This window comes from Myxocyprinus asiaticus, chromosome 47, assembly GCF_019703515.2.
Source record: "Myxocyprinus asiaticus isolate MX2 ecotype Aquarium Trade chromosome 47, UBuf_Myxa_2, whole genome shotgun sequence".
In the NCBI taxonomy this organism is placed as follows: domain Eukaryota; kingdom Metazoa; phylum Chordata; class Actinopteri; order Cypriniformes; family Catostomidae; genus Myxocyprinus; species Myxocyprinus asiaticus.
In genome coordinates this window covers 4460765-4473478 of record NC_059390.1, presented here as the reverse complement: position 1 = coordinate 4473478, position 12714 = coordinate 4460765, and the positions used below count along the sequence as shown (strand labels likewise).

Below are 12714 nucleotides of genomic sequence, written 5' to 3'. Positions count from 1 at the left end.
TGTCTTACTTCAGAACTTACCAAAACGGTTTGTGGTTAAGGAAGAGATCAGCAGATTAGCCTCCCATGACCAAAAGATGGGACCAAATGAAATGGGAGAGTATTAGTTGTATGAATATCAGTCTCTTAATCTGGATCCAGCATGTTTTGTATGTTTTGGAAAAGTTCCCTGTGCTTAAATCCACTCTGCAGCTGTTCACTGTGAACACAGAAATGTTTTTAGCAGTGGTAGCAACAACAGCTATCCCTAACGTATCTGATGTTCCCACATAACCCGGTAACAAAAATGATATTCAAGATTTTAAGGGACATAATCGACTTTTAATATTAATCACTGGTGTATCACAACCTGTAATGGACATTTGCAGTGTGGTAAGGAGAATGAGGCCACAGGAAAATAAAAATAAAAAGCTACTCAAGTTATAAAATAAATAATAATATATATATATATATATATATATATATATATATATATATATATACACACACACACACACACACTTCCTTAATCTATTGCATTCCAATCTATTTCATGGATTAATCCAAAAAATGTTTAGTAGTCAAAATTATGCATTGCACATGCATAAAAAACAATTTGCACGTAATTTAAGATAAATCTCAAAAGACAACAAATAAAACAGCCAACAATAAAAAGGCTCAGTAAATATTAACATTTATTTGAGTGTACAATTTTAATTATTTTTTCAATCTCATTTCAAAGGGTTCAAGTCTTTGTTGCATTTCAATGCAAAGCAACCCCTGCATGAAAAGAAAAAAAAACCTGTAAAAGATATACGACCGAATATTCAACAGCTATACGATGCAAACAGCGCAACTATGTTCAGTTATTTTGCTGATACGACCCACTGCAGGCCATCATGTCATGACCCTCGACAGTGCTCTTTGATTTAGTACAGCATCATAGTGGATTATTAGTACAGTTTGAAAGTGTATGAACAGTCTGCTTCAGGTAGGTTCGACTTTTTAAAAATAAATAAATGGCACACCCTGTTTCTACATAAAATGTCCATTTAATCCAAACATGAATCGAATCTGTTCTCTGCCCAACAGCAAGTTGCCTGTGAGATTTAAAGTTGTGCCAGTAATATGCAAACATAAAGACAGCATCATTTCTAATAACTGTAGTGTTTGTTACTGGGAGTCCTGAAATAGTAGCTAGCACACAGTATGTAAACATAACCGCCGTATGCGTCATATTCACATGAGCTCTTTTTGATTCGTGCAAAAATATAAACCGACTCAAACTCTGAGCAAATGTACAAATTAGCAATGGGGCTAAATATGTTTTTCTTTATTAAGAAAATAATAGTGCTAAACTAGGATCTGAATAAGAAAAGGTAAAGTACATATGAGAAAAGTATGAAAATAGTGTTCTTGCTTTAAGTCACAATATTGAGTCACAACATTAAAGACTAGCTTATCTTGTTCTTTAGAGTAGACCTCCCTTCTGACTACAAAGAATAAAGCAAAAAGACCCAAAACCATTCAACTCTACAAATCAAGAAAACTTGATGTAAAATTGCACATTAATCCAGGAGAAGAAAATAAAACCTTTACAGAAGATATATGACAAACCTTTACAGATTAAATGAGGTATTGCACAGATAAATACAAAAAAGCATAAAGGCAACAAACATTTACAGCCAATCGGTCATCCATTTACATTAGAATTTTATACGATTTAGAAAGACAAGAGGAATCTAGTGTCTTAAATCTTTTGGGAAGTGTTGGTCATCAGTCATCCCACTCATCTTCATCCTCAAAATCTTCTACATCATCATCCTCATCTTCATCTGCAAAATGACATATTAAATATGATTTCAATGCATTTTGATTCACAAACATGCCACAATCCATAAAATATCCTACTTGAGTTTGATTCAAGCTCAAAGTGATTGCAATTGTCATATATTATGCTAAAGTGATGCTTAAGCACAACAGTGGCCACACACACCTGACGAGTGGATTGCTTTGCTCCTCTTCTGCATTACCTCCATCAACGCCCCCACAATGCCAGCTGAGGGGGTAGGAGTGGGTGTGGTCGAGTCTGCATTATCTGATACCTGAAAACGTCACATGATTAGAATTTTCTCTTAAGATGCACAGATGCACGGCCACACAGTTCAGATGTTGCTCTGGTCTTTCTGAGCGAAAGGCAGATCCAAAAGTAGGTTAAATATCTAGAGATTTCTCTTGACTTCCGATCAGACGTAATTAATTTTCAGTGAGAGTTCGTGATTTCTGGTGACATAAGTGACTGCTGGTATTGCTACATGTCTAATGGCTTGAGAACTCAATTGCAAATGGGAGTGAAGACATTGGAGCAAACAACGGGCCATTCAGACCAAATGTGTTCATGTGTTAAAGTAATTTTCAGGGTTCAAAACAAGTTACGCTAAATCGACAGTATTTGTGGTATAATGTTGATTACCACAAAAAAAAAAATTTTTTGGCTTGTCCCTCGTTTTCTTCAAAAAAAGCAAAAATCACAGTATCAGTGTGGCACTTACAATGGAAGTGAAAGGGGCAAATTTATGGAGGGTATAAAAGCAGAATTGTAAAGCTTATAATTTTATAAAAGCACTTATACTGTATTAATTCTTCTGTTAAAACCCAAATTATTTGAGATGTAACGTTGCTTAAATTGTAATTTTTTTACAGTCGTTTTGGAGTTTTAAGGCTTGTTGACATTATCGTCATGGCAACGAAGTTGCAAAATTGGCTATAACTTTACACATTTTAGTAAGTGATTTTATCACATAACAATTATGTTAACACGCATATCGTTTATGTTTTGTGGCAATACTTTTGAAACTTTTAAGTATTTTCATGTTTACAGACTGCCTCATTCACTTCCACTATAACTGCTTCATTGTAACCAAGATTCTTGCTTTTTTTAAGAAAAGTTTAATTTTTGAGGTATATAATGCCAAAAATGCTGTTGATTGAGCTTAACTTGTATTGAACCTGGAATATTACTTTAAGGAATCCAGACACAGCACAATGAATGGAACAGAATGCAGGTGTCTCAAGACGTGTTTTAAAGAGTTTAAGTTCTTTTAACTTGACACTCTGCGCAAGACATGGCACAACGGTCAAAAACGTCCAACTAGCACTAGTTTGCAGATGCATATTTATAAGTCAGTCAATCAAAACAGTGCCTAAACAGTCAACTTCACATTGGCCTTCTTAGCAAGATGAAAAACAAAACTATTATTAAAATTTTTATGAATTACACATAGAAACTGAACAATGCACATGTCTGTGATTGGTTCATGCTACAATAAAGAACATTGTGAATAAAAAATTTTTTGATCCAATGTGAATAAACCAAAAATGCCATGATTGAGACTTTTCTTAAAGGGATAGTTAACCCAAAATGAAAATTCTCTTATAATTTACTCACCCTCCTAGCATCCCAGATGTGTATGACTTTCTTCTGCAGAACACAAATGAAGATTTTTAGGAGAATATTTCAGCTCTGTAGGTCCATACAATGCAAGTGAATGGGTGCCAACATATTTAAGCTCCAAAATTCACATAAAGAAAGCATGATAGTAATCCATAAACAATACTCCAGTAGTTAAATCCATGTGTTCAGACACAATATGATCAGTGTGGGTGAGAAACAGATCAATATTCAAGTCAATTATCATAAATTCTCCTCCCTGCCCAGTAGGGAGCGATATGCAGGAAGAATGGGAATCACTTAAAACAGAAGGAGAATGTGAAAGAAAAAGGACTTAAATATTGATCTGTTTCTCAACCACACCTATCATATCCCTTCAGAAGACATGGAATTAACCACTGGAGTCTTATGGATCATTTTTATGTTGCCCCTATGTGGATTTTGGAGCTTCAAAATTCTGGCACCCATTCACTTGCATTGTATGGACATACAGAGCTGAGATTTTCTTCTAAAAATCTTAGTTTGTGTTCAGCAGAAGAAAGAAAGTCATACACATCTGGGATGGCATGAGGGTGAGTAAATGATGAGAGAATTTTCATTTTTGGGTGAACTAACCTTTTAATTAATTAATTGTAGCAGCTATATTTTTAATCTCAATTATTAATTTGATTACACAGCATATGATGGATAATGCACTACATAGGGATGTTAACGGCTAGTCGATAATCGATTGATTGTCGTTAATAGTTTGACTGATTAAGATCATTGATTAATTAATACAAGCAGACGTTGATAAGGATGTCTGTACAGCCATCCGCCAATAGAGGGCGCTTGTGCGCTGCTTGTAATGTTTTGTCCGGGTCACAGAAGAACCACCACACTCGTTTCTCTATAAATTAACATTATGTTTTCTGGATACACCGTGATAGTGTGTTAAAGTACAACATGACAACAAGCACTTTTGATTAAAAAGTGAAAATAAAAATAATAATAATTCAAAGGTCCAAAATATCCCACTATCCACAACATGAAGTTTTAATGAACTCAAATATGTATCTCGTATACAAGTTATTATTACCAGTAATTCATTAACCGTACTTAATTTACAAACTTGTTCTAAACATAAATGTATTAAAATACACTGAACTAAGAATATTTTAAGAGGAAAATGCCAATACTTGCATTTCTTAAGTGTATTAATTAAAATGTTATTTAAACAGTTGGCAACATGCACATATTACTTGAAGTCCTCCACGAGCGTTTTGCGGTATTAACGTTAATGATTAATCAAGCAATTGGTTGTTCATTTCCATGACAATCAATTATGAAAATGTCTGAAAATTGACATCCTAAGCACTACAGCAATTTATTTACAAACGCTTTCCTCTCCAGAATTTTAAAGCGAAGAATATGCAGCCCACCAATAAAATTGAAGCATACAGCGGTAGAAAACGCCCACTATCGCTGTTTGTTTCATTAGTTTAGAAAAGAGTATCTGAAAGCATTTACCAATCAACTCACGTTTTTAAGCTGAATGCCCCCTCGTATTTGATCTAAGAGTGCGCCGCGGCCGCCACCACCAGACACTGGAGGCCTGTTGTTCTGGTCAACCTTCTTCAGCTGAGTCCCTTCTCGAATTTGATCCAGGAGTGCAGATTTACCCCCCAATGACTCCCCTGAATCCACGTCTGGTAGGGGAGGAGGTGCAGGAGGTGGGGGTCCTGGGGGTGGAGGTGGCGGTGGTGGTGCTCCACCCATTGAGGGTGGAGGGGGAGCTGGTGGAGAGAAGACGGCAGGTTGGGGTGGGGGAGGGGGAGCTGGCACGGGCCCTCTGCTGGGTGGAGGTGGTGGTGCTCCAATCCCTGGTCGGGAGGGAGGAGGTGGAGGCGGGGCGGTGTTGGGAGCTCTTGATGGAGGAGGTGGGGGAGGAGCTCCTCGGCCACGGGAAGGAGGTAGGGGAGGAGGCCCGGAGCTGTGGGGAGGTGGCGGTCCTCCTCTTGAAGGTGGCGGTCCTCCTCTTGAAGGTGGAGGCGGAGCTGGAGACAGAGAATGGAACATCATGTTAGGGGCCGCTTAGATCGAATGCATTGTTGCACTTAAAAAAGCTAGACGAGGCACACCGAATGTAATAGATTGCAGGTGTCCCGAGATGTGCTTTTGAAAGTTGACGTTCTTTTTAAGCTGACACTGCATCGAAGGCCACGTCCACAAGAATCCGTTTTCGTTACAGAACTCTGTTTTAAGTTTCCTAATGTCATCGTTTTCCAAAGTATGCGGTTATGGAGAGTGTTTTCAAAACATTACGTTTTCAGGAAAATGCTGTTCCAGTGTGCACGAGAGGCGTAAAAGTCCATGCAATTTTAAACAAAAACTATACTGTATGAAAGTGGCCTAAAAAGCACGGCACTCCTGAGCGAGCTGAATTGTCATGTCCTGAAAATTGTCATTTTACAGTCATTTTAGCGTTTGTTGACATTACATTGTCATGGCAACGAAGTTGTAAAATTGGCTATAACTTTACACAGGAAAGGTTAGTAAGTGATTTTATCACACTAAAATCATGTTCACATCCATATTGTATGTCTTGTGTCTATACTTTTGAAAAAGTTAGTATTTTAATGTTAAAAGATTTGTCCCATTCACTTCCAAGTGCCTCACTGTAACCCAGAATTAAATTTGTTTAAAGAAAAGTAGGGGCAGGTCAAAATAAATTTTTGTGGTAATCAATATTATGCCACAAATGTTGTTGATTGAGCTTAACTTGTGTTGAAGCCGGACATTCTTTTAAGGGGTGTTATTAGGCACAATGCTATTTTAGTTATTTATTATAATGTGGATTTCAGTTGTTTACGGTTGCCGAGCAACTTCCACAATTTGTCACATTAATGTAGAATTCAACTGATGTGCGGTCAGTGCGTATATCAGCTATTTTACAGTTCAACAGCTTTGAAAGTAACTAATTAAGTAAGAATTTAAAGCTGGAACTACCTGTTTTATGAATATAGTGAATTGAGTTTTTAACTCAGGTGTTTTATAAAGTGAGACTTATTTATTTGTCATGAATAATCTTTAGGTTTAAATCCATCAAGTTCTAAATAATAAAAAGCATATGAGATGAAGTCCATTTCTTTTTATAAAGTATTTAATTCACTGGATTATTCAGAAATGGGTTTTACCACCTGATTATTTAATATATGAACCATTTTATATAACCATAGTGCTATATACCAGTACTGTGATACAAAATGACTCGTATCATCATATAGATGTTGATCAAACCGCCCACCCTTACAATATATGAAACATTTGATTTCATTGTCCAATGAATGCTAATGCAGACAAATCACTTCAAAGGCAAACCTGCCATGAAAATACAAAAACATTCCAGGTTATTAAGTCTATCACAGAACGTCGGAAGAAAGCAAAGGGGACCATTATTCACGGAGGATGCAGTGTGTTAATTCTGGCTGCTGCTCACAGCTGAACGTATTACCCCAAAAGTGATGCTGCAAGACAATGCTAATAATGGAACGCTCTCAGTGGTGAGCAGAACTTTAGCCAGAACTGAAACAAACGTTCAAACGTTCTGACAAGAGGCACTCAAATCAAGGTTTTAACTATAAAGATAGGCAAACAACGTAGCTTAGAATGACATGCAAGTCTGCGAGGCACTAATCTGATTGGTTATTATTTGCACTGCAGACCCATGCAAAGGGAAAAAGTAACCTACCACACCACCTCGAGGGTCCTGAAGAACAGATTATTCAATCATTACTCTTCAATAGTACAAGTAGCTTAGATAAAAAAACATGACTGCTAATCTAACAGTTTTAGTGGTCACTAAGATAACTCTCAGACTCACCTTGTCGCCGAAATTCGTTTTTTACAGCCTCTACTCCTCCTTTCTTCTCGATAAAGTCATAGATGACCTTAGACGTCTCTTTGTCTTTAAGCTCGTCCTCAGAAATGCCACACATGTCGAAGAGGTTCTTCAGCTCTGGGTCAAGGTTATTTAACTGAGAAAAGACAAGGAGTCGGCCATCAACATATTGTTCAAAAAAACTAATAAAAAGCATCAACTCCTGCTGCTGTAACATTCCTCATGTTTAAATTGCTTCGGATAAGCATCAGCTAAACGCATATGTAACCGTTTTGTCTCAAGACATCTTTCCACATCCGAAAGTGCCAAAATCATGTTATCCAGCAAAATATTTTCAACCTCTTTCACACAAACCTTCTTTTAGCAACTGATGTCTTTGAGATCACTGTTCATAGATATAATATACATATAGACACAGATTAAACAAGATTATATGATAAATGTATTACAGGTTACTGTTTCTACTTGGGATGGGCATGAGTACGAGTACCCAAGTATTCGGAAGTGACAGCAACGATCGTTCATGAAAATGCTTAACGTGTCTTTTCACTGAATTAGAAATTCAGTAACTACCTGACAACTATACACTATGTATCAAAGAGGGCCCTTATTTTTAATTTTGAGATTATGTTGTCATTTTCTTGATTATCAACAGAGACGTCTCATAGCAACCAAATCTGATAAATGACGCTGCAATGCTAACGTTTGTTCTACTGGTTTACGATAATCAAAGAAAGTTTAATCCACTGTTTTTTGAACATCTGTCTCCGCACATATTTGCTAAACAGGTTTTATTGTCATATAATGTAAAAACGTTGACTCATTAATGTATATTATTTAATAAAAGCGAAGGTTTATCATTGACTGTAAATCTCCCTCGGTGCCGACATGTTTGCGTGACACACCTGCATCTCAGCGAAATCAGAGCTGAAGATTTCTGCACGAGTTGTAAGTCCAATATAAAAAGGTGTTCCATTGCAGTTTTCCCAGTATAAAGTTTAAAATTCCAAGTTAAATGGGAGGAAGCATGAATCATCACAGCAACAAACTCCAACAGAGCAAAGAGTGACTTTCTGTCCGGGACAGAGACGGCGCTCTACACTCTGGAGAAGTGTGGGCGCGCACACACACACACACACACACACACACACACACAAGGCGAAATCTTTCTTTCAAACATCTTGATGGAGCACAGCTGAATGTAACAGAACGCAGGGCTTCAAAACTATTTTTAACTTAACATTGCGTTTTTAAAAACGCTATGATTATGGTGTCTTGGCAACCACGGTTTGCTGATACACAGTTTAGAAACAGTGGTGCACACTTACTAAGTTTTTACAGTAACCTGAAGGAAGAACAGAGACGCACGTTTGGAGCATTGTTTTATTGACCAGTGAGTCTTCACATGATGACAAAATGTTATGCATTATATTTTGATTATGCCATCTTTTGTACTTATTGTAACAGACTACATTATAACAGCCTGTTAATGAATAGACGCTGGAACAATGAGACACACTGCAGCAGCCAACGTGCATACTGTATTTGTACATTCTGAAGACATGGATTAAACCACTGGAGTCTTATTGATTACTTTCATGCAGCCTTTATGTGCTTTTTGGAGCTTCAAAGTTCTGGCCACTATTCACTTGAATCGTATGGACCTACAGAGCTAAGATATTCTTCTAAAAATATTTGTTTGTGTTCTGAAGAAAGAAAGAAAGTCATAAACATCTGGGATGGCATGAGGGTGAGTTTCTTTTTTGGATTTTCTCCCCTTTTCTCCCCAATTTGGAATGCCCAATGCGCTCTAAGTCCTCGTGGTGGCGTAGTGACTCGCATCAATCCGGGTGGAGGAGGATGAATCTCAGGTGCCTCCAAGTCTGAGACTGTCAATCCGTGAATCTTATCACATGGCTTGTTGAGCGCTTTTCCGCGGAGACCTAGCGCGTGTGGAGGCTTCACGCTATTCTCCGCGGCATCCATACCCAACTCACCACACGCTCCACCGAGAACCACATTATAGCGACCACAAGGAGGTGGTCTACCAACCCTAGCAACCGGGTCAACTGGTTGCATAAAAGCATGAATGGAGTCACTCAGCACGCCCTGGATTCGAACTTGCGACTCCAGGTGTGGTAGTCAGCATCTTTACTTGCTGAGCTACCCAGGCCCCCCGGCATGAGGGTGAGTAAACGATGAGAGAACATTTTTGGGTGAACTATCCCTTTAACAATTCTTCCACCAGAATCACACTGTAACCCCAAATAAATCCCCTTTATGTAATCTCTTAATCAAAATATAAACTAATCTAATGCACACAAACCGTTCGTAGTAACTCAAGTGAAATATGATTCTTCATTTTTGGAACAATGATTGTTTTTGGATTATGAAGATACACCAAACCCCCACCCCCCAACCCCCAAATCTCATTGTGTAAGAGATGACAGTTGCGTTTATGAATCATGCCCTGCAGTGACCTTTGACATAGGAAATATGACATGATGAAAACATGTTAAAGCATTAAATGCAAAACACACAACGTTGGAAATACTCACATCAAAGCCAGTGTTCGGATCCCAGCCGACATGCCCAATGTGACTGGAAAAAAAAAAAAGGGATTTGATAAGAGATATGCTTTAACAAATATAAAAAAAAAACACATAAGCAAGAAAGGTCAGACAGGAAAATGCATCAAGCAAATAAAGATAAAATGGTCACTACCAATGACCCCAATTTAACCCGATTCCTGGAATACAACCTCCAGATTATCCAAACTGCGGGCTCATGTTGAGCAATATATTACATGAGATTAAAAGGAAGTGTCCATCAGATTGCATTTCCCACCACAACATTGTAAACAAACCTCCAGGAATGTACTGTAAGGGGAAATTTTAAATATTGTGGCATAATACAGTTCCACTCCATTGGTACTTTAAAGATGAAGTGTGTAATTTCTTTTACACCAGTGTCAAATGGAACTGCAAAAAGAATTACTTTCAAAACTTTTCTAAACAATTCCTCCCTGCCTGTCATTGGCCAACTAAAACAGAGTGTCACGCCTCAAACTCACTCCATTGGTTGAGCCAATGTTGCGGTGTCAGGCTTCTCAAAAAACAGAGCAATGATGAGAAAACACCACTGAGCCATAGTGTTACACTTTTTGGGTGGAAATCAACCTACAAATGACTTCCTTAAAAGTCTCTGCATATTAAGATGGGATTGACAAGTATTTTAAACACAGAAGCAATTCCTAGCCAAACAGGCAACACTATGAAACCATTTGTTTTGAACACTGAAGTGAACTCACCGAAAATTGCTAGGAGTGCCTATTTCAGCCTTAGATATTTTCTTCTTCTTGCTGTTTTTCCCTTTGGCTTTGTCTTTTTTGTTGAAGTTGCTATGGAGATTGATGTTGTTCATTTGCGAGTTATTGTGAAAACGCTGATTGCTGATCTCTGGGTTCTTTATGTCCACTGTCGCCATCGGCAGCGCAGGTCCTGTAGGTCCTGATTGCCCTGAAAAAGTTGCAATTAAGTAAATGTTTGATTATTGATGAATTGTTAAAATCCTGCAATTTTTGGAGTTACTGGACAAATATGAAAATTCTGTCACTATTTGCTCACCCTCATGTCGTTTCAAACCTGTATGCTGTTTTTTTTTTTCTGTGCAGCTAAAGGAAAGTTTTTGAAGAATATTCTCAGCTCTTTTCCATACGACAGCAAACATATGGCTTCAGAAGACTTGGAACGTAGCATTCCCCGCGGAGCTTGACAGACATGGACACCAAGAACTCATTGCATGGGAAAGAGATGCTTAAAAATTCTTCAAAATTTCTCCTTTAGTGTTTCACGGAAAATAATAACCAGAACGCTCTTAAAAATAAAAGTTCCAAAAAGGGGGTTTTGCAGCAATGCCATAGAAGAACGATTTTTGGTTCCTCAGAGAACCATTGTTGAAGAAACTTTTATAGTGTAAACATCCTTTTTCCACTACAAAGAACCTTTTGTGCATTGGAAAGGTTCCATGTATGTTAAAGGGGATAGTTCACTCAAAATTCGCTCATCATTTACTCACCCTCATGCCAACCCAGATGTGTATGACTTACTTTCTTCTTACTTCACAATCTTTAGAAGAATATCTCAGCTCTGTGTGGGTGAGAAACAAATCAACATTTAAGTCCTTTTTTATTATAAATCTCCACCTTTACCCATTTCTACCCAGTAGGTGGCGATATGCACAAAGAATGTGAATCGGCAAAAAAAAAAGATTGTGGAATTGAACATTTATAGTAAAAAAGGACTTAAATATTTGTCTGTTTCTCACCCACACCATATATATCATATAGCTTCAGAAGACGGATTTAACCACTGGAGTTGTATGGATTACTTTTATGCAGCCTTTATATGCTTTTAAGAGCTGCAAAGTTCTGGTCACCTTTCACTATCATTGTATGGACCTACAGAGCTGTTCTAAAAATCTTCATTTGTGTTCTGCCGAAGAAAGTCATACACATCTGGGATGGCATAAGGGTAAATGATGAGAGAATTTTCATTTTTGGGTGAATCATCCCTTCGAATGCACTGAACACAAAGAAATAAACACACTGACTGCATTGAATCATCACTAAACTGCCAATAAAATCTCTCAACCATCTCTTGTCCCCAAAAACCTTCAGAGAAACATCTTCTCAAGTCAAAAGCACCAATTAGAACATACCTGCAACTTCACGATTTAGATAACCATGAGCAGCGGTAGGTACAACAGATGGGCTACAACGACTACTAACGTCTCCACCTCCTAAACTCATGTCCAGGAGGAATTTACCTATCACCACACAGCCGCGCTCACTGTGTCGCAGGTTTGTTGCAGGGTCAGAGAAAGGAGCGTAGAGCTCTTCCTCTGGGAGTACAAGGCACTGCAGGGGAGCCAGGCAACCTCCCATATCCAAAGCCCCATCCAGTATCTCATCAGTTGGGGCTGATAGGAAAGTGGTGCAGAACATCATCTCTAAAGTCTACGGTCCACCAACAGCACTACCAGAGGCTGACACACTGGCATGTAGACATCCACAAAGCAGGTATGTTCTCTTTAAACTGAATGCAGTGTTAAGTCCAAATGCTCTACATGAACACAACAGGCTGGCCAAAGTCCCGCCCCTTTTAATCCCAGCAAATTATATGCCATTACTGGATTTACATAACAGTTAAAGCCAGCAGTACTGCCACAAATCTCCTGGTTTCTTCCAAGCATGATGAGGGGGCATAGTGAGGACACGCTAAATTTCAACCTCCATTAAGAAAGATGGTGCTCAGGTATAGATACATAAACAAACATAATCAATATTTTCTTACTATAGACATGGAATAGGGATAGAATCAGTGTTGAAATCTGAGGGCACAATG

General features: G+C 38.2%; 1 protein-coding gene across 2 annotated transcripts in view; it reads right to left on the bottom strand.

Annotated features, from left to right (window-relative positions):
- Nucleotides 1-656: 656 nt before the first annotated feature.
- The window catches only part of LOC127436745 (actin nucleation-promoting factor WASL-like), a 33563-nt gene continuing 21505 nt past the window's right edge, over nt 657-12714 (bottom strand). For both annotated transcript variants that reach the window (XM_051691071.1, XM_051691070.1), the window contains 6 exons: nt 10620-10827; nt 9868-9910; nt 7292-7445; nt 4951-5465; nt 1975-2083; nt 657-1813 (listed from right to left, as the gene is read on the bottom strand). In XM_051691071.1, coding sequence (XP_051547031.1) covers nt 1755-1813; nt 1975-2083; nt 4951-5465; nt 7292-7445; nt 9868-9910; nt 10620-10827 — 1088 coding nt within the window. In that variant the 3' untranslated portion in view covers nt 657-1754. The remainder of the gene's footprint in view (nt 1814-1974; nt 2084-4950; nt 5466-7291; nt 7446-9867; nt 9911-10619; nt 10828-12714) is intronic.